The following is a 25,690-nucleotide window of genomic DNA, read 5'->3' on the forward strand; positions in this document are numbered from 1 at the left end:
GTCCTCAGAGGAAGGCCCGAGCCAGCAGGGGGGTTTACACCCAGGGTCCAGTTGTTCAGAAGGTGTAATCTAAAAGAATGATCCAGTTTTGGTAGTCCTTTTTTTGGCCTTCTACTGATCACGTAATCCAGATCGTAATCAGGAGATGGCAGGAAGACCGTTTTAATATGAAGCAGGGTTTTTTGTTGCAGTTTGATTAGGACAAGCTAACAAAGCTACTTGGGTGGGTTTAGTGAAAATAGACAAAAATAAACTCTTCAGCAACAATTAACCCTTTAGTACAAGGCAGATCTTGCTCATCTGCATTGTGTTGGGCCCCTACGGATCATTAAAGACTAAAACGTGACTCTAAAACAATCCTTGCCCTTCTAAAGCATTGGAGCATCTTTGACAGAAGCTCCTCAGAAAACAAGCAAGACTTTACATTTTAAGAAGTCAGTTTAATGACACAAAACAAAACACATCAGTTAACATCAGTGACCCCACTGAACGAGACATGTAGCATGAAAAATCCTCTGACCTCATTCAAACAGCAGCCTTTTCAAACATTTAATCAAACTGCGACGTGCTGCATGAGTTTTAGCAGCAGCTGTCAGTCATCTGCATCAACCATCACAAACAGCTGCTGGATGAATTTTGTTTCACTGTAATACCGTTTCAGAAGCAAAAACAATGTTATGAAAGATGCACAGCAGGAAGGCCACTCAAACAAGTTCAATAATCATTTGCTTATATTAAAAAAGTAGGTCAGCATGACTTTCATCATAACGCGTCTCATAACCACAGCTGCAGTCCTTCAGGCTGTCAGAGTGGTCAAGTGTAGTGGTTATGGCTTCAATTTAAAAACATAAAATAAAAAGTCAATGGAGCCAAAATGCATATTAAAAACAACGGCTTTGAGACATTTTGAATTTGTCTTTTCTCCACACTTTATATTAATATGAGGGGAAAATGCCTCTGAAGGGACTTTTAAATCTAATTTCTAAATGTGTGCCACTGCTGCATAAGACAGTATTTAAAACAGAAGTTTAAGTCTAACCTTAACCAGGTGTTTGAAGCATCCATCCTCCATCAAACCAGAATTATTTGCCATAAACAGATTTTTATTTTAACCATCTGTCTGACAGGAACTCGCATATCCCTCATACAGAGAGAAGCAGCAGATTTAGACCTGCTGTAAAAAAGCAGATTATATCTAGGAGTACCTTAAGAATAGGGTGACCAGGTCATTTAAATTTCATCTCCCTTCTTCCACATTTTGAGACCATCTCCACATAGTTTGTTAAGGTTTACTAAAGTAAGCACGTGTTTCACAGGAAACGTGTCTAGAAAACCTTTCTGCTGATGTGAGGATCTAGAATGAAATCAAAAGATAATTATCAGACAGAACAGCAGTTCTAACACAAGAAAGAAAAAGGAAATGCGAGACAAGACCACAGAAATAAACATCAGCTTCATTTTATGCTTCTCAAAGTCAGGGAAAATGCATTCAAATGACATGTCACATGATCAAAGTCAAACATGTGACCTAAAACTAAACATTTTTATCTTAACGTAGTTTACTGGGATCTGGTCACCCTACACGAGAACTACTGATGATAAACACGATGTTTAAAAATTAAATATCAAGTTAATAATGCTAAATGATAATATTGTAAATAATGGTGTAACTGTTTGTAGTTCAGCGTCTCACTGCACTATTTTGATTTTAATCAACTTCTTTCTTCTAATTTTTTGCAAATTTACAGAATAACTTAAAATGTCATTATTGCTACTTTTTCATATAAATATTAAATACTGTTAGATTTCATCTCCTCATTTGTATATAATTTGGGTTTTTGATGGCGTGATTTGAACCTTCCTGATGTTCCAGTCTCTTATCACATCTCTGTTGATAAGAGACTTGTTTCTTTTGGAGAAAAATCTACAAATTCAAGATGTCCCTGTGCCTCCAGAGCAGTGTAAATATTCTCGTAAAAGCTATTCAGCGCTGCAGTGGCGTCACTATAGTTAATAATTAGCAAAGACATCTGTTTGAATAGCAAAATAATTATCATACATCCTCATATGTGGGCGAACATTTTACTTTACAGCTTTATGTACAAAAAAACTCCTCAGTTGCTACACTGTGGAATAAGAATAGCCCTCCATTAAAAAATTAAAAGTTGTAAAATATTACTGTTTTTTTTGTTTTTAAAATACAAATATAAAATTTGCATGGTTGCCCAACAACCAGATGTCGCAGGTTATTCCAACCAGTACATTTTTTTGTCTTTACAGTTGTCTGCGTAATAAAAAAGGCAAAATTCAAAGCATTTATAAAACAGCTGTTACATGATGGCAGGAAAACACATCCACAAGCTTGCAAGTCCATTCAATGTTCCGATGATGTGCAATGCAAACATAAAATAACTGTATGTGCCGACGTATGTATTCTCTTTCAGAAAAATGAGAACGAGGCGTTTTAATTTGTTTTCTGAAAATACAAACTGCCAAGTTGTTAAACCATTATTGCTTTTACGTTTTAGAAAATGTACAGAAATCTTTGAAATATCACAGATCATAGTGATGCAATCATAAAATTCAACATTTAGCTGGCTTTCCTGATTTTCATGTTTAATCATTGTGTGCTATGAAGGAGCTGTTGCTGCAGCTTGACTTTTAATATAAATTTTTAGCTTTATATCTATTTCCACACAAACACTTTTCATTTTGTTAATATGGGCTCTAAATAATCTGACAGGTTAACTAACGGTTACACTGACTCACTGCACCATCTTGTGGTACAAAGTGGTATTACATATAGGGCAGCCAGTCGAGATCTCTTTAGTCAAAGTGGTTTTTGTTCACAATGTGTTCGATAGCTTTAGCTCATTTTGAAAGGTTTGAGGTAAAACAAGCAAACAAACAAAAAGTCTCAAAAGAATTTAAACCTCCTAAAATTAAATATAATGTGAAGAATCAGCATCTGTGTATTATCCTGAGCAACCGTGACCACTATTTTACATACAAAGTTCATTGTTTGTTAGTCATTAGAATGAATACATTTTAAAGCACAGCAGTGCCATTTTTGAAAGCCCCCCATCCATCTATCCATTTTCTGCCTCCTTTTTGGAACCAGTTCACAGGCCCAGCAGCCTCAGCAGAGTCATCTAAAACTCCCTGTCACCAGCTCTTCTGGGGAGACAACCAAGTGTTCACAAGCCAGCTGAGAGACAATCTCTCCAGCGTGTCCTGGTTTGCACTGAGACCTCGTTCCAGCAGGACATGCCTAACACGCCTCATCTAGGAGATGCTCTGGAGGCATCTTACGCTGATGAACCACCACAACTGCCTCCTTTCCATGTAGAGAAGAGCTGCTGTACTCTGACCAAGCTCCACACCCTATCGCTAAGGGAGAGCTCAGCAAACTTCAAAGGAAGCTCGCAGCTTGTATCTGCAGCCATCACGCAGTACTCACAACAGTGAGGGTAGAAATGTAGATAAGCAGCTTCAGTTTAACACTCTGTACCACAGCTGACTCCACACAAATCTGTCTGCCCAGCTCCCGCTCCACTCCACCCTCACTCCTGAACAAGAACACACAAAACCCTCCAATTCAGGTAGCAACTTATTCCCAATCCACATGGAGCACTCCACCCTTACTGAGTCTCAGACTTTGTGTCATCCAAACTGCTCTACAATCAAAAACGGGTTTTTTTTCAGGTGAATAAGACAGAACAGCTTCTATTTATCTTTGTACAAGAAGTTGACATTTTTCAGGAAAAAACTAAACAGAAAATAAACCTTTTTAAAGTCAAAACAACTGACAGTTTATTTCAGTTCATAGTAAGGACTTGAAAGTGCATTAAAATAGTTGCTTAAAAGAGCTGTTTTGGCTTTTAAAAAGTTTATTTTTCTATGAACGGTCTTGAGCGGAAACAGATATGCAGTTTGATCCTGCGATGAGAAACAAACGTTTAAGAATTGCGCTAGGAAGAGTAAACAGCTTTAAAGATGCCAAATCAAACATGTGGCGCCAACTGCTGCAGTGATCCCCCACTTTTCTCTACATTACAGGGACATTTGCTGGATTTTATTACTTTTATGAACCAGTGAAAAACTTTCCAGAAAGAAAGGAAGGCTCAAGCTTCAGTTTTTCACAATAAAAGTCCATTCCATCATTTCAATTTTTTTTTAAAAGAGTTAAATATAAGAAATTGGAAAATACTTCAAGTTTAAAAGTGTTAAAATGGCCAAATAACTTCTAAGAAAAATTTTGTGAACCCTTTAAAATCGAAGTCAATAAGATACAGGAATAACCTCATTGTGATAGTGACACAGAAACTAATCAGGAGAAAAGAAGGAAGTTCACAAAACAACACACAGTATTTCAGAAAGTTAATCTCTCATTATTACCGATTATCATAAAACAATAATTATCTCTAGAAATCAAACTTTGGGCTCTAGCTCATATTTTTTGGTGTCCTCTCATTCATTCAAATGAAAAACGTTTTTTCTTTTAAAAGGTATCTTTTAAATTTGCATTGCTGCAAGTATTTTTCAAATGATCCATTTTTCTTTCTTGGTGGATACGGGCTTGTAAAGTTCACACTCGAGCAGGTCAAAGATTTTCCTCACCTGTCGGAGGAGATTCTACATGATTTTACACAACAGTGACACAAAAATTCAGAAGTTAAAAAAACAAAACAAAGCAAACAACAACAAAAAAACAAACAAATATAAAAACCATTCTGAATTTTGTTTTGATAGGTCATGTAACAATCATGTGACATGGATAAAAGAAGATGACTGGCTCCTGCAGAGAGTTATTGCAGGGGTCGCTGGTGGTTAGTGCTGTGTGTGTGTTTTAGTAACATCCCATTATAAAGCACTGCTTGGCTCAGCTTGTTTGCATAAAGGTGTGTGGTGTGAGAAGGGCACACTGGTCCTGTTATGGATGAAGTGCACTTCTTTGGGAAACTTTTTACATTTCCGGATTTTGTTCATTTAGACTGCAGCGACCCGCCATCAAAGTTTAAAAAAAAAAAAATGTTAAGGAGGTAAAAACGCCCAGGGTCAAAGGTCAGTAAAAGTCAATCTTCTTGTTGCTTGTGCACGCAGCCTCAGACTGTTCAGAAAATGCTATCAGGATCGAGCCCTCCAGGCTTTCTTCATGTAGTAATGTAGCAGTGATTTTACAAAAAAAAAAAAAAAAGTAGCAGTTTTTAAACACTTCCTAATCGATCCTGGTTCGACTGGTCATCTTTATAAAAAAAAAAATTTAAAAAAAAAACCCATGATCACTGAAATGCTGTTTAGTCTGACTCATTGTGAGCTAGCACCCAAGTATGTGCTTTCCATCTTAGACCCGAGCAGATTTAAACTGGCACCCAGTCCAAGTAAAAGAGGGTCCACGTCACCCTCACCTTGGAAACCGACTGGGAGGAAAGCCACTAGGCACCCCCACCCAAAACTTTAAAACAAGCTTTAACTGGGGTTAGTGTTGCAGGCTGCAGGGTTAGAGGTCAGAGCGTGGTGGGCTTGTGAAGGATGCCCTGCAGGTCCTCTGGTAAGGTCAGGATGACACCCTCGATATGGGCTCTCAGCTTCTCCAAGGTCCCGGGACGCACCGGTAACTTCTCCCTCTCCGCCTGAGTCTGCAGCAAAGAGCACAGTGAGACAAAAACGCTTCACCCAACAGGCTGAAGATGCAGCAGATGCCAGATACCAGGTGCAGCAGCAGGGATTACTAACAAGCACAGCCATGTATGCTGTGTTAGTAAAAGTAAAGTAAAAGAAGTGGGAGGAATACAAGGCAGGGAGAAAAGGTTCTGGGAACAGCTGTATTAAAAAAAATTATTTTTTAAAAAAAAAACAACTTCCATGATTTAAATTTCATGGACCTTGAGTTGAAGGTCATCTGCCCAAGAAAGAGGATGACCTTAACCCGCCATCCTCCTGGGCGTGTTCAGGCAGGTTCCAGTGACTGCACACATCCTGTTCTGACCATTTGCACTGTGAGCTTTGCAATTTCAGATACAGCTCAAACTTTACAGAGAGTAAAGATCAATTTCTGCTTCAAGCGGACCTGAATGTCATGTTTAAAATCAGTTTTCCATCCAAGAGTCCACAGCTCCCAGATCTGAAAGAAGCTGGGTTCCCACAGCTTAAGCCCAGTTAGATTTTAGACTTTGGCACTCCTCCTAAATTTATTTTAGGTTTTTTAAATTAGCTTGTAATCTTGAATGATGTCAGTTCTTCATTTCTTATGATACATCCATCCATCCATCCATGCAACACATAAAAAACGTTCTATGCTACGCACTCACTTCACTGCCTTATAAAAGACTAGCACACACTTTAATCCAAAAGATAAACCGGTCATGCTGCCTATGGTTCAGATTCAGTGCAGTTTTACAGTAGCTGAAGTTTCTTCCAGATATTCACATGCTTATTTAGCTTACTTAGCACCATGTTAGCATTACTCAACTCTTCCCAATAAATGACACCCCAGCCAGAAGACATGTAGCCAGTGCAGTAATTATGGTGGATGTGCAGCATGTTGACACTGCACTGAATATTTAATGTAAAACAAAAAACCTAGTTTGGGGTGCATGTCAAGTGTGTGCTGATTGAGAATGGACAGATAATGCAGGCACATTTTGGTTTTGATTTTTATAGATCCATTCCCAGAACTTTTTGACCTCACTTCCTATTAACTATGCAAGAAAAAAAAGAGCTGCAGGACTATAAGCTGTTGTGCTAGTAGGAGAGCAGTAGTTTAGCAGTAAAAGTACAGGAGGTTTTAGTAGAGGCAGTAGTGTTAAAGTTATAGACCATGAATCATCTTTACAGACCAGTTTGTCTTTCAGCTTCAGGACCAGATCGACTGTCTCCACTTCAGTGTGCTTCTGGATTCTCTTCTGTAGATCCTGCAGAAGAACAAATGACGTGGAGATCGATAAAGGTGTCTGGGACTCAATTCAAGGTAACTCATTACATTTTATGACTCAATTCAACACTGATATCTGCTTTAAGATATACAGAGCTTTAGCCAATGGCATCACTTAACTACTTTCTAACATCCCATCCATGTAAGAACAAAAAATAATAATAATAATAATAATAATAATAATAATAATAATAATTATGCTCAACTTTATGTTCAGAGGGCCAAAACCTCAGACCACTCTAAACACAGTTAGTTTAATCTTGAATCTGTATGATGCTTTGGATATTGCCTTTATATGGTCCCTTAAGCCCCACCCACCTGCTGTTCAAAACTTGAGGAGCCAATCAGAAGTTAACTTAAAAGCATAAAACACTAAAATGATGTTTCAGACAGACTCAGCCCGATCTTTATACACTCCAAGCCTTTCTCCTCCTCACCTCCTCACACAGCGCCTCGAGGTGCAGGGCTTCCAGTTTCTGTGTCATCTCTTTCCTCCTGTTGCGGAACCAGCCGTCAAAGTTGGGAGACTTGAGGAAATGCCTTCAAATTAAAAAAAAAAAAGAAAAAAGAAAAAAGAAAGGAGTTCATATGACACTCAGGATAGTCTGCATTTCTACAACATGTCAGTGATTCACTACTGACATCCTTTCAGTCTGTGTTACAATCAAACCATTCATACTTAACCCAGTAAAAGCTTCCATGGCTTATGAGCTTAAAAAATACAGATTACCATCTGATAAATAGATTTTATAATAAAGGCCTATGCCTGCACCTGTAGAGTCCTATCCAGTCTCCTTTCAGTCTGGACGTAAGCTGAGGTCCAGCTTTCTCCAGTGTCTTCATGAAGTCCTGCTGTATGAACGGTCGTAGCTGAGGAGGACTCTTCCAGGGACTGATGGACTTTTGGAGAGGCATCAGACTGGCCACGTACCGCTCCTGTATCACACGTACAAATCATTTTAGTTGAAGCCTAAAATGCTTATTGTCATTTATAAAATTAAAATTACATATTTACAGCTTCACAGCACAATGCATCAGAGTTAAATCCACTTCTGTAAAATCTTTCAAACTCAGAGCTTCAACTCTAAAAACACAGCATTCATTATAGAGTTCTAGGATCTGATTGGAGGATACCACAGACATAAAGTAATTGGTTGTTACCAGTGGAATGATGAAGCTTTGTGTAAGTTCTAAGAAGTAGCGTCGAAGAATTGCATTCTGGGCTGCAGAGGGTCTCTTCTGTTGAACACCCTGCAAAACAAGAAAATACATAAAAATATTTCATATTTTCAATAATGAATAAGGTGATGCTTTAAAATGGGAAACATCTCACCTTTTGAAGCTGTTTGATGATTTCTTCATCTTTGTTGAGATACGGTTTATATGCAGTGTACACACCTACAGAACACACACACACACACACACACTTATCAGACTGTTTTTTAGTTATTGCGGGACCTCTTGCACAATTTGTCGGTGTGTGTGTGTGTGTGTGTGTGTGTGTGTGTGTGTGTGTGTGTGAGTGAGTGAGTGAGTGAGTGAGTGAGAGAGGAGAGATTTCATGTAATGTATTAAAAAAATAAAAAATCTTCATAATACAGAAAAATAAATGGAATACAAAGGGGATCTGAAATATTTACCGGGTTTAGAGTCCAGAGTTTTGAGGTTTTTCAGTTTCTTGACTTTCATCTGCTTGGCCATCTCTCCTGCGAGTACCAGGTGGTGAAAAGAGTGATCGGACAGGTTAATATTTCTCCTCCATTTCCAATACATCATTACCTACTGTAGTATCCTGATATCCTGAAAATCTAGATGATAAACAAAGCCACAAAAAAACATGCAGAGCCAGTCTATAAAAGTATGGGATACAGGATATCAACACACTTTTTGGACAGAGACATCTTTTTGGTCAGGTTTGAGACCCTGTATGTCTCAGTTTGCTGAAGCTGTAATGTTTACCTGCTTGTTTCATGTCTCCGATGCGGATGATGTGCGGCCAGTGCTGCAGAGTTTTTGCAAAAAAAGGATTGGTCACTCCTAGAATGACTGACGGCCTGCAAAAACACAGATTAATAACTTTTAACACCAATAAGCAAAAAACAATTTTCAACACTCAACAAATTTCTCCCAAAGTAGCTTCTGTTCATTGGCTCCTTCTTAAATTGGAATTTCAAACATCCTGAATGACCACGCCCCATCAAGACTTTTTTTCCTGCTGCTGTATGGAGTGGCAGCCTGTTCCAGCAGCTCCTGTTGCTATATTTAAAATTATTTTAGGGACTTTATCGCATGATTAAATTGATTTATTTTTCTTGCTCATTTTGATTTATTTGAAGGTGAAATAGATACTTTTTGTTTTACAAATCTACTCGTGGTTTTCTGCATATCCCCTCTTGGCAACAGAATCTTCACCAGCTGATCGCTCCACTGTCCACAAATTTATCCCAGCTAATAATACCAATGACACAACAGCATGGCATAATTTTATTTTTAATCATTTATTTTTACTTACGGAGCCTGCGTCCTGGTGGTGTACTCCTTAAACTCACTGTCATGAATGGTGAAGTACGGCCGGAAATCACTGCAGTAACGCAGAGGAGCAATGCAGCTGCAGAGGGGGGAAAAAAAAAAAACATTAAAAAAAATTTCTAACATTTTGAAACTAGAGCGTTTACTGAACCTTCTGACAAATTAAAAAGAAAAAGAAAAAACAAAAAGAAGAAGAAGAAGAAAAAGAAGAAGAAATTAAATGTCAGTTTTAATATTTGAGTTTTAATTTGTATAAGTTTTGGTACATCTGGCATTTTTGTGCCTTTTTTTAACATTTTTAAAAACACGTGAAGGTGACAGGATTAAGGGTTGTTGTTTTTTTTTTAAAATTAATAAAATCGTACTGATTTTGTAGAGATCTCAAGTATTCACAATTTAAATATAATATGCTTGGCATATTCTAGGTCAAGCCCATTTTAAACAAATCAGCATTTTACTGACGCACATGCCAGTATGCATTGGATGACAAACACCTCTCTGATCACTGTACAAACAGAAACATATGTAGACCGACTCATTTGCTGGGCTATAAATTACACTTTATAACACATTTATAACAGGAAGACATTTCTAGGTGTCATACATCCAATTTTCCTGGACATGAAGACACAAAATTATGTAAAAATTAGCTTTGGGTTTGTTGTCAGGTACAGGTCAATGTATTATCCTGGCACAATAACTGCTGCTAACTTACCTGACCAGCGCTAGCACAGTATCAGATGACTCTGCTGGCGATGGCGCCATGACAACAAGTGCCTCCCCCAGCAACACCAACTCCCAAAGCATCTGGAGATGGAAGAAGACTGGATAGAAACACCTGGGGGGGGGGGGGGACAATGAGTGGAGTAAGTCTCTTTACCAATGTTTGCAAACCAGTCAATTTTGGCAACGTCAAAGACACACGCCTGTGTTACATTCTCAGGTCGAACCTTGTTGAACTGCTAGATTTCAAATTTATTCATTTACCTCAGAACCTGAAAGTCTTAAAGGGTTTCAGTAGATTTGGTCAGGAGCACAACCACCAAGCTGGGTGATTAATATTCTTTTTTACCTGAATACAGAATATGCTAATTTACACTTCCTGACAGCAAGAGCACCAAAAACAGTAACCCTAACCTTTTAATAATGGGCATGACTATTCATTTTGTCTGCACTTCCCCCACAGAGACACAGGGTAGAAGCAAGTTTTAAGAGACGCCAACTAAACACTGAAATTAACCCTCCTTGTGAAAGGTCTGTCTTCACTTTCTCTCAGTGGATTTTATTGTTTTGTTGTTGTTTTTTTGATAAGCCGTTGTCCTCAGCTGAAGCATCAAGTGATATTGTTCTTGATTCAGTGGCAGTACCATTACTAAGCAGCAGGTGGGGAAAAAACATGCCAGAAGCATGAAGAACACTGTGACAGAGGATTAAAATTTCTGTGTTAAATCTACCCTGTAGGTACACGTTACACCTTAACCTGACGTGTACATCCCTGGAAATTCACACCGATGCAGTCTGCAGCCAACTGGCTCATTCAGTGCCACGCACCAGGTTTCAGACAGATCAGTAAGAGCATAACAATTATTACCTTGATGTAAGTTATGATGATCAGCAATATAAGGACACACATTTGTAACAAATGGATGGAGATTGCTTTTCTCAACTTACACCAAATACAATCCCAACATACATTATCATACCAAAGCGAGTCACTAAAAAATATCCAAAAATTACCTAAACAATCCTAACATATAAATAATGCTAACCTAATCTAGACATTGTCACACAACAATAATGGTAAAATACATAAAATACTCTGGCAGCACAGTGCAGAAAGAAGGTCCCGAGTTCGACTCCACCATCTGGGAGGACGGTGGAATTTCTGCGTGAAGTTCCTCACAGAGTCCAAACACATGTAATTATTGAGGTTAGGTTAATTGGTGATTCTATAGGTGTGAATGACAGCTGGGATATACTCTAGCAACCCTGATAAGCAGAAGAAAATGGATGGATGCCAGCGACCAAGACTCGCACCAAAAGACAGAGACATGACAACAAGCTAATTAACACCAATCACAAGCTTCAATGTGGCAATGAGACTATTATGTAACATAGGTTGCATCTTAGGCTCTATAAAGATTCAGTCTAAATCAGCCTTGACCTGCAGGACTCACCTGAAGAGGTCCACTTCATGAATTGTTGGGAGCACAATGGACACCATGCTATCACTCTAAAACACAAAAACACACTTCCAGCTTTAATATTCACATAATGCTCAGTGTGTCATCACAGACATCATACAGACACTGAGTGTGTGTGTATGTGTAAGATCACCTGGGCGGATTGGACCAGCTGTGACGTTCCTGGTTTATCATAAGAGGTTGGGATGCGAACCTGCAGCACATAGCACAGATTTTCATCAGAGAAACAACGACATACAACGACATTTGTGATTAGTAATGGCCTTTTCTAATTCTGTTTAGGTCCTTCTTACTAGTATTATCCACAGGCATATAGAAGAGTTCGTCCTGAAAAGAGGCTCATGCAAATCTTAAATGGCTGAAGTCATGAAAGAGTGCATCTCTAGCAGCAGCTGGGAACATCATCTCAAATATAAGACCAAGCCTCACTCCACATTATGTTTAGTGCAATCGTAATTCATGAACTGAATCATCTTTGGAAACTTGTCATTTTGGACTGGACAAAATCTTTTTGATTTGAAAGTTTATTTGAACTTTTAGACAGAAACTATTTTTAGTTTCTTGTTTGCAGATTATTTTTGTTTAAATACTACTAGCACTTTAATTTGTATTACTTAAATAATATTACTTATTTCATTTTTACTCTGTCATATTGAGAAATGTTAGAAATACATTTGATTATTTTCAAATTGTTTCCTGGGTTTTTATTTTAATTTGCTGTGGGACGAGACAACAGGGTGATGGAGGCTAGAACAGAAGGTCTGCCCACAGGAAGCGGAGATAAGAGTTACTGAAATAGTCGTTGACTAATCGAGTAATTGAAGAAAATAATCTTTAGTTACAACCCTACCCTAGACTTAAGACATGCATCCTTACGATAGTCAAACTTGTTTCATACTTTTACGAGCATGTCTGGAGTCATTGTAGCCACTGCTGTTGTTATGCTCCCTACCAGCAACCACGTAAAATTCAAAAATTCACTTTAATAACACGTTTTGATCATTAACAGTGAACGACTGCTGAATTAAAGCACTTTGAAATCAGATTTTTATTTTATTTTTTTTTAAATACAAATGTATTAAAACACTCATTAAAGTGATAAACTTAACTAAACCAAGCCTTCAGTCCCAGAACTGTACCAATTTGTATTCTTTAAAACAAAATAAAAGACATGAAGGACACAGAAGTAGTGAACCAACTCCATAACATTGGAAACATTGACGTTACCTCACTAAGCCCCTAAATCCTGCTTTTACGTACAGGTTTCTGCTGACTGCGAAGGATTCTTGTTCTACCTGAACAAGACTGCCTGATTAAACAAATATTTGCCTATCGTGGGAAATTGAATCAAGCCATCTTTAAAGTTATTAATTAGACCTGATCTTTACCTGTCACGACATGTCAAAACTAAACGTCTGCTGGTTTCAACTTAGTGAGTGAGTGTACCTTGAGGACTACACCCATGATAGGCAGCGTCAGGATTCGTCCAGGATGAGGCGTTGGCCAGCGATCGATGTCATTACAAGCTATCAAACACAACAACAATTTTGAATTAAAAAAAGATCTTCTCTGAAAACAGAAAAAGGGATTTATTTAAGTACACAGAAATAATTGGCTGCCTCTCTGATATTATTCTTCTTCTGTGGCAAGACAAGTTCACAATCAGCTAGAGTCACTGCTCACCCTCAGTGAGCTCACATGGCACGTTCCAGTTCTCCATCAGAAACAGGAAGTGTATGTATCAAGTGTATGTATGTAGTCTGGGTCCAAAAAATTAAGACAGACAATGAGAAAGTGGCTTAAACTGCAACTGCAACTAGATTTTGATAGCTGTGGTTTCAAAAAGACTTCATGTCCCATGAAGTCTCAAGCAGGTTTCATACTTTCCACGTCTGCAAGCCCACTAGGGTCCGCTTTGGTCTCTGATGCAAATTCCATTGTCAGACAGTAAATGCAATGGTCAAAATGTCTGCCTGTTTTTTTCTAATCATGAGTACTGTACTGTGGAAAATTTAGATTTCAATGCACCAACTACGCATGGCAGGCAGGCCCAGGTAGCTGACTTCAACGAAGTATAACAGGAAGGACTGCTCGGCCGTTGTGTCTCCAGCTTTCAGTGTCATTCATGGAACAGAGTATAATCCACCCTCAACAGAAAAGTGCTTTCTGACTTGGCAAACCACTTGTGATTTACAATTCCTTAGTCAATGTGCAATCAAACTTTCAAAATAAGGGGATCATCCCTTACCAAATTAAAGATGGCATCATTGCCTTATACTGGTCGGTATTAATCTATAATCAACTAGAATCTACAATCCCTTTAAATAGTTTCCAATTAGACATGGGTAAAACAATGGGTTGGCCAACCCTCCAAGGCTCCCACCCCTTCCTGATTACTTTCAGGAGCAGTCTGGGAAGCTCATCAAAAAAGTGGCTGCACCTGAGAGGTGGGAGTGCCCAACAAGACAACCAGTCTTTCAGTCCACACCGTTTCCACTTATAGTTCATTTACTCTGGTCCGAATCAGCTGATGAGTTCGTAAACTTAGTTTAGTACTTTTTTCACATTGTTTGGTTTGGTGTGTTTTTTTCACACAAAGAACTCCAAGCAAGCCAAAATGCATCACTACAAACCATGCGAGTCCACTCACTGGCCAGGAGCAATGAGTGGAGCAACAAAAGTAAATACAGGAAGAAGGTGCTGTGTTCTGGACCACTGGAGAACATGGAGAATTTACATTCATTTCACAGCTAGCTGCTAGTCCCTACAGACCTTTGCATATCTGTAGTACCTTCCCACATTGAGAATACAAAGCATACATGGCTATGGGACATTTTTTATCTCAAACTTGTAACATACACCTTGCAGGATTAGGGTCGGATCACATCACACGATAAACAAACCACTCTGGGGTTTATTCCTCCAAACGGTCACAGTGCAGCTGTTTTGGACTATACTTAAGTCCAAATACTGTGAACTAAATGGACTAAACACCACAGGTGTGAAAACACACTTATTCACGATCCTCTCTTGGTTTGTTTGGTTATTTTGTTTTTGCAGCCTTATCCAACTTTATATACTTTTTCAATGAGACACCTTAGGTGGCACTGTTTACCATACTCTCACATCTCACTGCACCAATTCTTGATTAGGTAATTTGACTGACTAATTAAACCCTACTGTGCGTGGGCTCTCCTTGTTTGTTACTAGCCTGGGTGAAATTAGTGAAAAGCAGTATTTCCAACACATATTAGATATTAAATACTAGAGACACTGACATTAGAGGGAAAAACTTGCTCTAAGAGAACATTTCTATTTTGTGGTTTTTGGTTAATGAAAGTAAAGCAAAAGAAAAAACAAAAAACAAGCTGTTTTAGTCATTTTAAAATTATATTTACCTTTTTATTTTCCTGTTTCTCAGAATCAGACAGTGACAGTTTGGTTTGGCTGTCAACATCTTAAATTGTACCTTAGTCCTAAGTAAAACATCTTTTTCAGGTCTGACCATATCAATTACATCTCATTTTGCTGTATTCTTGAATTCCTCAAAACCTAAACAGACGAGAGGAAACTCATTCCTGAGAATATATATAAAATACATGTCTTGTAATTAAATGTGCAACAAACTGGTTTCTCTAAACTTTGTAAGAGGGGAACCAAGCTTACAGTGACATCTGATTGTTATGATTTAATGTTGTCAGTGTTTTGTTTTATGTTATGTTTAAGGATTTGTTCTCGTTTCCTGTTTTATTGTGAAGGTCTGCGTCTCATGTGAGTGTGTTCAGTTTTACCTCTGTCTCGTTCAGGGTCAGTAGTTTAGTTTTTCCCAGTATAGTTTAGTTCTCCGTTCACCATTTTGTCCATCTCTTTTGTTGTGTTTGCCTTAGTGGCACCAGCCATTTTTAGCCAACCTGGTTGTCCATTTTAAGATAAAGCCTCTTCTCACCCACAATCTGGTATTCATCTTCTTTTATGTTGCGGCCTTGAGCCGGGTCGTAACACTAAACCCAGAAGTCTCAGTACAGGGGACCTGCTGCCAAGCTGATATGTTGTGCCATCAAAATAAAAATGCTGAAACTAGATATAACGAGGATGTGAAAGCATTGTGAAAGTGTGAACTAAGGACTGTGCAGTTAACTCTTCTGGACCACACGGAGCTGAGACAGGATTACATAAATGATTACATACAGACAGGTAATCAAACTGACCAGCCTCCAGGCAGGGCTCCTGTTTCTCAAAGTATTCAGGAGCCATAATCTTCAGCAGCGAGTGGAAGAAGGTCACATAGGGCAGCTGACTGATCAAGACGAGAGACTGGAAAGAGACAGGCACAGCAAGAAAGAAAGAAAAAAAAAAAAAAAAAAAGGGAATTGTATTTTCAGACATTTCATCAGTATGTAATTTTTTTAGTGGTTTGATTTTGATTTTGTCTGAAAGATGTCAGAATATAGTGACCCGACAATCCCTCATTTTGTCTAGTAATAGATCAAACCCCAAAGGGCGTCAGCTAGCAAAAGCAGAAAACTACAAGAAATCTCAAAAGTGTCACAAAACAAAGACCTGGAACAAATAAATATCTTATGGTTTTTAAACTGCAAATAAAAACAGAATCAAACCCACAGCTTGAACCAGTGTATGCTCGACATGGGCCTTTGTTTCTCATTTTAACCCTCTGTGTACCTGCGGTCATGATAAAGTATAATGTTACATTTGCACCACATTAAATCCATCAATCGCATCATCAATCTATTAAGGAAGGTGCCAAATAAACATAAGGTGAATTAATTTGGCATTTGTTCAGTGATCAGATGGGAGGAGTGAGATGCAAAGGCCTTTTGAAATAACGTGGGGTAAAAATAAAACATTTTAGATATTTATATATCAAATTTAACATGCATGCAGTTTTTATATCAAGGAGAGCGCTAATACAGTTAATCGCAATGTAACCTTGCCTGATGTGGGAGTACTACTATCGTAAGCCTAAAATCATAACCAAGAGGTGTTGCTGAAACCATTTAATCTCTGAAATGTGGAATAAAAATTGCTTAAAACCATCATTAGTCCTATTGTGGTAATAGGAAGCATAATCTCTCTCAAATGTTGCGTTGTTTTAACACAGTGCATAGTGTGCTGGATCCTTGTTCATGCTTAAGTTTTCTATCACCGGCTGTATTTAGTCCTCCTGCAGTATGACACTGACCTTCTGGAAGTATCCTCTCTTCAGAGATTTGTCTCGCACCTGACGGAAGTACACATAACCGTAGTAATGGCCCTGCTCCCTCTGTAACACACACACACACAGCAAATTATCAGTTCACAAATTCTTATTTTACTCTCAGCACACAAAACTCTACACTGTGCAGTTTATCCGCCTACAGAGCTGTGTGTGTGTTAATGAGCGGTGCCTGACCTTCAGACAAGGTGGCGCGTCTCTGTCAGTGGTTTCCAAGAAGCAGCCAAGTGATGTCTTCCTGTTGGAACCCTGCCGGAACCGGAAGCAGAACTGTGTGTCACCAAGGCAACCTGGAAAAAGAGGGCAGAGCAATGACTGATTGTCACCCACAGTAAACAAGACACATTTTAAGACCTGAATAAAAACATATGGGAGAAAATCAGCAAACACAGGAAACCAATCATGTTTTTGTGGTGATGCACGGGGTTTAATTTAATTAAGCTTAAATAAAGTTTTGTTTATAAAATATCCAGACAGCCACCCAGATTTAATCCAAGATGGCTGCAGTATTTATAGGAGGATTTCATTAAAAGCCCAGATTATCCCAGCTTCCAAACACTATGCAAAAAAATATGGTGAATACATTTTAATATGGATGCATATTCCAGTATTTTCTAAGCTCAGACTAGCACATAGAACCAAAATATACATAAGCTGGGAAAAAAATAAAAATCACTTCATAAAGACACAATAGCAAAGGAGTGCTACAAAACTTTAGGAACATTTAAAACTTGTACTAAATTATTCTTTAAGCCCAAGTCACTTGGGTTTGAAAATCAAAAAACATACAACTTAATTTGTTCTGAAGACGAAAAACTGCACTGTCCTCAGCTAACCTTAAACTAAGATTATAAGTGTGATTATAAATAGATTTTTTTTTTTAAATCACCTTTGAAAAACAAGAAACAAAAACACTGCAGAATCCACCACAACCTATTTCTGTACATATTTGCATTGTGCACACTTTTAAAAATAAAGAATTTAAAAAAAATGTACGCTGCAGAAAAACGTGACCTCGATGAGCACTGGTCAGCTCTTCCAGCCTGCATCCTCTGGTCTTTTAGACAAACAGGAAGAGGAAAACGGAAGAAAAAAGGAAACAGGAAGTCCTGCATAAGCCATCAACCAGAAGTTAACCTCAGCAGGAGGTCCACACATCCTTAGACAGAGAAAATGAGCTTTAGGACATTCAAAGAAAGACAAACACTTCAGCTCAGGCTGATAGACTTAAAAGCATTCCACTTCATAAGTCACGCATACATAAGCACACACTTCCAGGAGCGCCAAGACTCCATGACATCATTCAGTCAGGTTGCATTCAAGACCACACAGCATGAAAACAGGCCACTGCTGCCTGACCACAGCTCAACCACAGCTCTGAATTAATTTTGAGTTTCACTCAAACATTTCACCTGCAAACCTGAGAAGAGCAAACACAGTCCGAATACTTCTGTGTGTACTTAAAGAAAGACTTTAAAGCTCTTTGCTTTATTTTCCACAAATCACATCAGTCCTCTTTTTCTTTTTTTTTTTTAACCTGTCCCGTTTGGTTCTTTTGCCATCAGAATTATTGTCTAAAGGCGAAGAAAGATGCCCAACGGATTTACTTTACCAAATGGACCATCCCAGCCTTGCCGTAATGGTCCATCTGATTCACCTTTTGTTTATTTTATTTTCACTTGCTGAATACGGGACAGACTTGACTGGTGGAAAGAAAGGGAGAAAGAAAGAGGGAAGAAAAAAAAAAAAAAACCAACCCCCAAAAAAAAAAAAAAAAAAAAAAAAAAACACCTGAGAAGAGGGATGGGGAAAAGGGCAAAAACAAAACCAACAGAATAAGCAGACAAAAAAAAAAAAATACATATCGATCACCTGGATCACCTGTTGAGAAAGAAAAAAGAAAGCAAGCAGAAGAAGACAAGAGTAATAAACAAGATCACAATGATATATGGGAATATGACAGTAAATACTAAATATTAAACATTATGGTGCAGCACGTGAGATCGACAGCGCACAGTGTGCTTTGAGGTAGGAGCCCAAAAGGGTGTAGTTTGTGTGTGTGAGCGCCCGTGTGTACACCTGTGAGCATGAACGCGCTTGTTTTTAAGAGGTTCCTTCATGTAATGATCTGCTAGAGGGTGTAGGGGGCCACTGCCCCGACCTCCAGGGCATGAAGCAGGTATGGAGGAGATCAAAACTCCAGACATCCAGAGGCCCCCAGAACACAAGAGACCAAGGAAGACCAACAGAGGGCAGCAGCCACTATCCCAGAAAGAGCTGAGGAGAGTCCCAGATGAGGGGTCACTCAGCAGCCGCGGAGCAGAAGCCAGGGGGGGTTGCAGTGACATGCCCGTGAGCTCCACCGGCAGCCAGCTGTGCCTCAGTGACCGAGCCCCGGGCCGAGAGGCCGAGGGCACCCCATCCCCGAAGTGGCCCGAGCGAGCCCCAGGCTCCATGCCACATCAGTCCTCTTTTAACAACAAGTTGACCAATGCCATGTAGAGTTCACAGGACAGGCAACATCAAAATTAAATAAGTTTTTACAAATGACTTGACTTTTTACCCCCTCCCCCAGTAGAGATGGAGAAGAGGCAGGTCTGAGCATCTCCACTTAAATTGCTGCTTGCTCAGCCTGGACTCAGTTAACTGGAAGGAAACGGATGGAGGTAGTCGCACAAATGTAGAGCAACCTGACATCTAGCCTATTCATTTATGCACAACAACTTGTTTTATAAAGCTCTATTGGGTATGAGAAGCATGAAGAGTCAGCACTTTCCAAATAAAGAGCACAACAACAAAAAAAAAAATATAAATCACCATTTATTCTGAATTCCCAAAGTGGATTAACGACAAATGATGCCAACTCTGTTCAGGATGTAAGCCTAAATTATGGACAACACACAGAGAGAGGAAGAGAGCTGCAGTTCCTCAGTTTAATGTCTCTCTCCCCCTTTCTCTCTGACAAACACCTACAGTGAGATATATATATAGCAGCCCTGTAAGCAGTCTGTCCTAATCCTGTCTTCAAACTGAGGGCAGCAGGTTCCTCAGCTTCACCCCCCTCTGACTCAGTAAACTAAAACACACACCTGCGGGCAAACACACAAAGCCACAGTGGTGTTTGTACATGGGTGTGTGGTGAGAGTGCCAACCACTATACCCTAATCTATCTTACACTTAATATATCCGCCTAAAATATTAAGTATCTTACACTTAATATTTTAGTAATTAAAAAAAAACACATCTAAGAGTATCTGTGAAAAAAAAAAAAAGAATAAGTACAATTTTTTTTATGACTTAATGCTGTTCAGCTGATATCCATCCACCTACAGTTACTTCTCCAAATATTTATGGACCTATGCAGTGGATTTTAAATCAAACAATCAAGATGTGACTGAAGTGTAGACTCTCAGCTTTAATCCAAAGTGTTTAGAAGGAGTATTGCATTAACTACAGGAATGACTGTTTAGGAATTACAACCATTTTTATACACATCCCACACAGAGTTGGAAAGAGCTGCACCTAGCATTACAGCCAACACCTTGTATAAACTAGGTCTTTTTAAGCAGAACACAACCAGATGTTAGCAAATATTTTCCATCACTGATGGAAAAATCTGAAAGCTGTTTAAAAAAAAAATAAAAATACAATAATGTAAGGTGTGTCTCTCATGATTACAGAGGTGCAGAAAGAGTGCCTATTTTGTATGTTATCTTGTTTGCAAATCAAAAACCGTGCAGTGCGTAAGCTCTTCTGATGAGGATGTGCATGTATTTGTCCTTTTGAGATGACCTAGTTCAGGCCACAGATTTTATCCGCCATGCTTTGGTTCACTAAAATGTGACAGTAACGCTACTTAATTATCTCATCAAGCCAGTCAAACTGTAGAACGGTTCTGAAAAAGGAACAAGGCAAAACTGGACCTTGATTTGCATTAGAACCAGCTCCAGCCCCAGTTTGGTGGATACAAGGTAAGAGAAAAAGGCTGAAACACAAACTCACCTGAGTTGGAGTCAGGGAATGAAAGGTAGCAGATGCTTGTTTTCTGAAAGAAGAGCAAATATTTAGTTTATGTCCTGTCCTCTTTTATTACATCAGCTCAGGTTTACATACCCATACTAAGCTTTTCCTGCCTCAGAATGGGCCTTTGTGAATCAATCCATCAACATGTGATGCTTTTTAACATGTCAATAAATGTTCCAAAAACAAACCTTTCTTTAAAAAAATAAAATAAAGAATAAAAAAAATCCCGCCCATTCAGTGTAACTCACCTCTTTCTCCGACAGTTTGGAATGATGAGGATAAATGACCTGGAAGAGAAAAAAAAAAACAACACTTTACCCAAGGAAGAAGCTCACAAATGCACAACTGAAAACTTTGGTCAGCCTCTTTTCAGTGCTGTGCTTAAGTTGTTAAAGTGTAAAAAGAGAAAATTTTAATAGAATCCAAAGATGTTATAAACTGATTTTAATGTGACTGAGAGACAAAGATAAAAGCTAAAACACAGGAGTTAAATTATGTTTCACGGTGAAGATTTCTTTCACCATAAAAATAAATAAATAAATGAATAAATACAACCCAATAAAAACCCACAAACACACACAGAAGTGACCAAATTCAATCAAATTATTTTTTTAAACTATTGTATAATGTTAACTGTTTATACAATACATACAATTTTTGTAGTTCTAAGTGTTTCTTTAAAGTACTTAAAAAAAAATAGCTGTACTTTTACAATTTTAGTTTTCCTTTAGTATAAAAACGATCTACAGTGTTTATATTTTTCAAACTAGAAATGTATCAATGACAACATTTTGGTTTAATACTTGTGTTGACGTTTGCTTTCAAATGTTTTATTAAACATTTTAAAACAAAACTTTTATAGTCTTTTCAGTTTTTCATTGCACAATTTGTTAATATTTGCACAGTTAGAAAAAATGTATCTTACACAAAAGACAAACATCAGTCACTAACATCAGCAAATTTATCTAAAAATTTAATATTGAACTTTATCTATATTCAAGTTAGAGGTGGGAATGATCCGACATCCCTAGATACAATATTATCAAAATATTTCTCTCAAAATATGATGCTGTTGCCATTTTTAACATTTTGTGATATGCTGTATTTTCGGAACATATATTGCGAATTATCACCTTTTTTAAAAACAGCAAATTATCTCCTCACAGTTAAACTTTGTCAATATTTATATTTTAACTAATAAGATGACGTTATCTTACTTCAATTTTTTTTTTTTGCTGCAAAATTAAATCATCAACTACACCAAAATGGTCATTAGAACCACTCACAAATGTTGCTGTAAGTCAGAGTCAGCCTGCTATCAGTCTGTGATTGAATGAGGTCAAGTTGGCAACTACATGCAATCCGTTTCTGATAATGCGCAATTAACTGTTATACACAATCAAAAATCACATAATTCAACTATTATATTTGCACTCAACGAGCTAACACGTAGTCCCTTCCAGTTGTGCTCATGGACAAAGACTCATTCAGAGCAACAGCAGCATCTTGGCAATCATTCTGCATTTATAAATTAGACAGCAATTATTTACAAACCTTCGACAGTGTCTCTGACAGCGATTTCAGTCAGTCCAAGTCACACTGCAACTGTCTGCATAAAGGTTGCCTCCTGAACTGCCTCTGAACTTCGAGGTAGTTTTGTCAAGCTAAGTGTGTCCAGTGGTTTTGGTTGAACCAGTTTAATGTTAAGTTTGTTAACCTAATGTTACCTCAGCATGGTGACATGAGATGAGCCATCTTGTTGGTAGTACTCCCAGAGTATTTTAAATATTTAATTTAAAAAAATCAGTATCTGGTATTCCTATATCATTACAGTATCGTAATACTATGCTGTATTGATTTTCCCCCCACTCCTAATTCAAGTCAAATTTTGATATACACAATTTAAAAAAAATAAACAAATATGCTGATCCATGTGCTGCTGATAGTACTGCTGATGAATTTACCGTACTAAGTACTACATCCAATTAGTAAATCAAAATTATAAAATGCTCTGTAGTCTTAGTGTAGCTCAGTCCGCTGCAGAAAGTGAAACAGAAAGACCTGAAGAAGTCTGAATCTGCATAGTTGTTTTGCATTTAAACATTGTTATCAGGTTACTGATTAATGTGTGTTTCTATAACTCCTGCGAGGTCAACAGGTGTTTGTTTTGTTAGCCTTGGTGACTCCAGTAGGATTCAAAATATTTGGGTACCGTTTTAACCTCCTAGGACCTGGCGTCCACATATGTGGACATCACATTTTGGGTTATTTAGACCAAAATACTGAATTTTGCTCTACAAAGGCCTGATATCTACTTCCGAGGACATTATACTGCTACTGTTCTATCAAAATTTTAAACGAATATCCTCATATGTGGCTCTTATTTTTCTTAAAGACAAAAATAAGGTAAAAAAAAAACAACAACTGGTAATTCTTTGTTTTTACATTCATCGGGCCCCAATATGCCCAAATATCAAAGAGAAATTAAAAATGCATGCCGTGTAAGAGTTCGGGTCTTAGGAGATTAAGTTGAATGATTTTTTTTTGTTTGTTTGTTTTAAATATGCAACTTTCTGCAAAATACCTCCATTTGAAGTTATAGCCTGAGTGATGCAGTGGCTGCTGGGACAGACTAACGTCAGCTAAGGACACCAAACACGCTTCGCCGTAAGCATTGTCATAAAGTGATCCTAAGGTAAAATGTTCTGCTAGTTTTGTAAAGCGTGTGTGCACTCGTGTAATCATTGTTAAATCAAAGAGTGGCAAAATGAAAGCAGCTAATGAAAGTGATTTGTTCACTCCCCTCCAAGAATTAGCCCAAGCCTTAAAAAACTGCTAACTTAGACATTTGTAGCCTCACTGAGTTTAACATGACCCCGCTGGCCCCGGCGGATACTTTTGTCTCACCTCCACCGCCTGTCCGAGCTCCAGGTCGAAGCCGACCACACAAATGCAGTGCAGCCAGGCGGAGAAACGGTCCCAGGGCAGCAGAAGAGCCTCCTCCGTCTCCTCGTCGCCTCCAGGCCCTGGGGGTAGCGTTATCTCCTCGGCCGGGGAGATGCTGCTAGCGTCCTGGTCGTCCAGATCCTCCGGCTCTTCGACCGGCTCCCCCAGCTCCTCCGGGCCTTGCAGAGCCATAGCTACGGCCCGACACCGGACACCGAGATGCTCTGAAGAATGTTAACGGTTTCCTAAACAAGTTTAATGGTATTTCAGGCCAGCTTGTCCGCAGGTAACAACAGGAGGCAAGGAACGGTGTAGAAAGTAGCCACTTAGCTTTCAATTAGCATTTCAGCAGCAACGTATTACGTTCTTTGAGCAACGTCATCACGTACAAATGTCCCTGAGCTGACTTCTACATGCCGTATTAAATAATCCATATAAAATCAATAAACAAATAATTACGTAGTTGTATTTAATATGTGGTCTAATTTTTCCGAATGGTTTGCACACAGACATACAAAGAAATTGTTAAAAAGACATAAAACATGGTAGAAGAGGTTTTTCTTTTCAAATCAAAGCTTTTAAAATCAAAATTATGAGATCCAAAGTCAAACATTAGACCTGCTAAGTCACAGCATAACCTAGTTAAGGCAAAACATTCTAAGCTAGTAAACCTAAATGTAAACCTAAACTCTAAGTAGAAATTAAGAGATGTTTATGAGATTTTTTTTTTAAAGATTTATTTATGTAGCACTTTTCAAAAATTGAAGTCACAACGTGCTTTATACAGATAATAATCTAAGTAAGAGGTGTCAAACATGGTCCAGTGGCCAAACCCAGACCCAGGCTGACAATAGGTGTAGTTCAACACACTGGCTTTGTAAAGTGTAAGTGATGAAGTCAGTGGTTATTACAGTGTTTCAGTAGCAAAAATTCAATGCTCATCGTTTTTGATACCAGATTGGTTTAATCTTTTTTAAGATCTTGGTAGTGGCTAAGATGGGTGTTTTCAGATTGTACTTGAACTGGCTCAGAAACACTCCTGATCTAAGATAAGACATACAGCTGCAAAATTTAAAATACTACGAATACACGAAGGTCCTATGACAGAATATGTAAGTGATTAAGGGGAACATCTGCACTATATATTAAAATGCAAGAACCAAAAAAAAGCTAAACTTCTTTGTTTGTTTATTTGTTTGGTGTAATTTTTTTTTTCCAAATAAGCTGTAAGATGTACATTGGCTGGAACCTTGGGTAAAATCCAAAAAAGTTCTTTTGTTTGATCACTGTTTCTGTGCAAATTAACTTTGTATCTTTTGCACATATTGGGATGAAATAAGCATTTTTAGCAAGAGGCAGATGACTGAAGAAAATAAGTGAGAGAGGAGGACAGATAGAACTATAATCAGTAAGTGCATAGGACTGGTAAGGAGGAAATGAAGGTAGCTATGAAGAAAATGAAGAGTGAAAAGGCAGTTGGTCCAATGACATACCTGTAGAGGAATGGTGATGTTTAGGAGAGAGAACAGGGTACTTCTTAACCAGACTGGTTAAGACATTCTTGGAGATTGTTAGGATTCAGAGATTCTTTTATTGCTATCATATAATCTGCCTTATGATAAATGCATTAATAACATGTCTTACAGTATTATTTTATCAGTAATATTTCTTATAGGGTTCATATTGCATTGAATATGTTTGTCATCACATTGACCTTTCTATTCACAGGTTGAGTTCAGTTTATACACATTGCATATCTGTGCTTGTTTAGAGTTGATGTTCCATCCAAGAGGGTTTTAAGCTTCACTGGTGAGAGTGTCC

General features: G+C 38.2%; 1 protein-coding gene across 1 annotated transcript; it reads right to left on the reverse strand.

The window, feature by feature from the left end:
- Positions 1-419: 419 nt before the first annotated feature.
- On the reverse strand, positions 420-24,388 carry dennd6aa (DENN/MADD domain containing 6Aa). Its single transcript, XM_031753124.2, has 19 exons — positions 23,831-24,388; positions 21,172-21,210; positions 20,903-20,945; positions 17,078-17,190; positions 16,868-16,948; positions 15,876-15,981; positions 13,114-13,193; positions 11,801-11,860; positions 11,641-11,696; positions 10,179-10,301; positions 9,447-9,542; positions 8,894-8,988; positions 8,575-8,640; positions 8,268-8,332; positions 8,096-8,185; positions 7,707-7,870; positions 7,372-7,474; positions 6,840-6,914; positions 420-5,639 (listed from the first exon to the last, which is right to left on the reverse strand). Exons 1-19 carry the CDS (start codon positions 24,059-24,061, stop codon positions 5,508-5,510), a joined length of 1,818 nt encoding a protein of 605 aa, XP_031608984.1. The 5' UTR covers positions 24,062-24,388; the 3' UTR covers positions 420-5,507.
- Between the last annotated feature and the right edge of the window lie 1,302 nt (positions 24,389-25,690).

The sequence above is a fragment of the Oreochromis aureus genome, linkage group 5, assembly GCF_013358895.1.
Source record: "Oreochromis aureus strain Israel breed Guangdong linkage group 5, ZZ_aureus, whole genome shotgun sequence".
In the NCBI taxonomy this organism is placed as follows: Eukaryota; Metazoa; Chordata; class Actinopteri; order Cichliformes; family Cichlidae; genus Oreochromis; species Oreochromis aureus.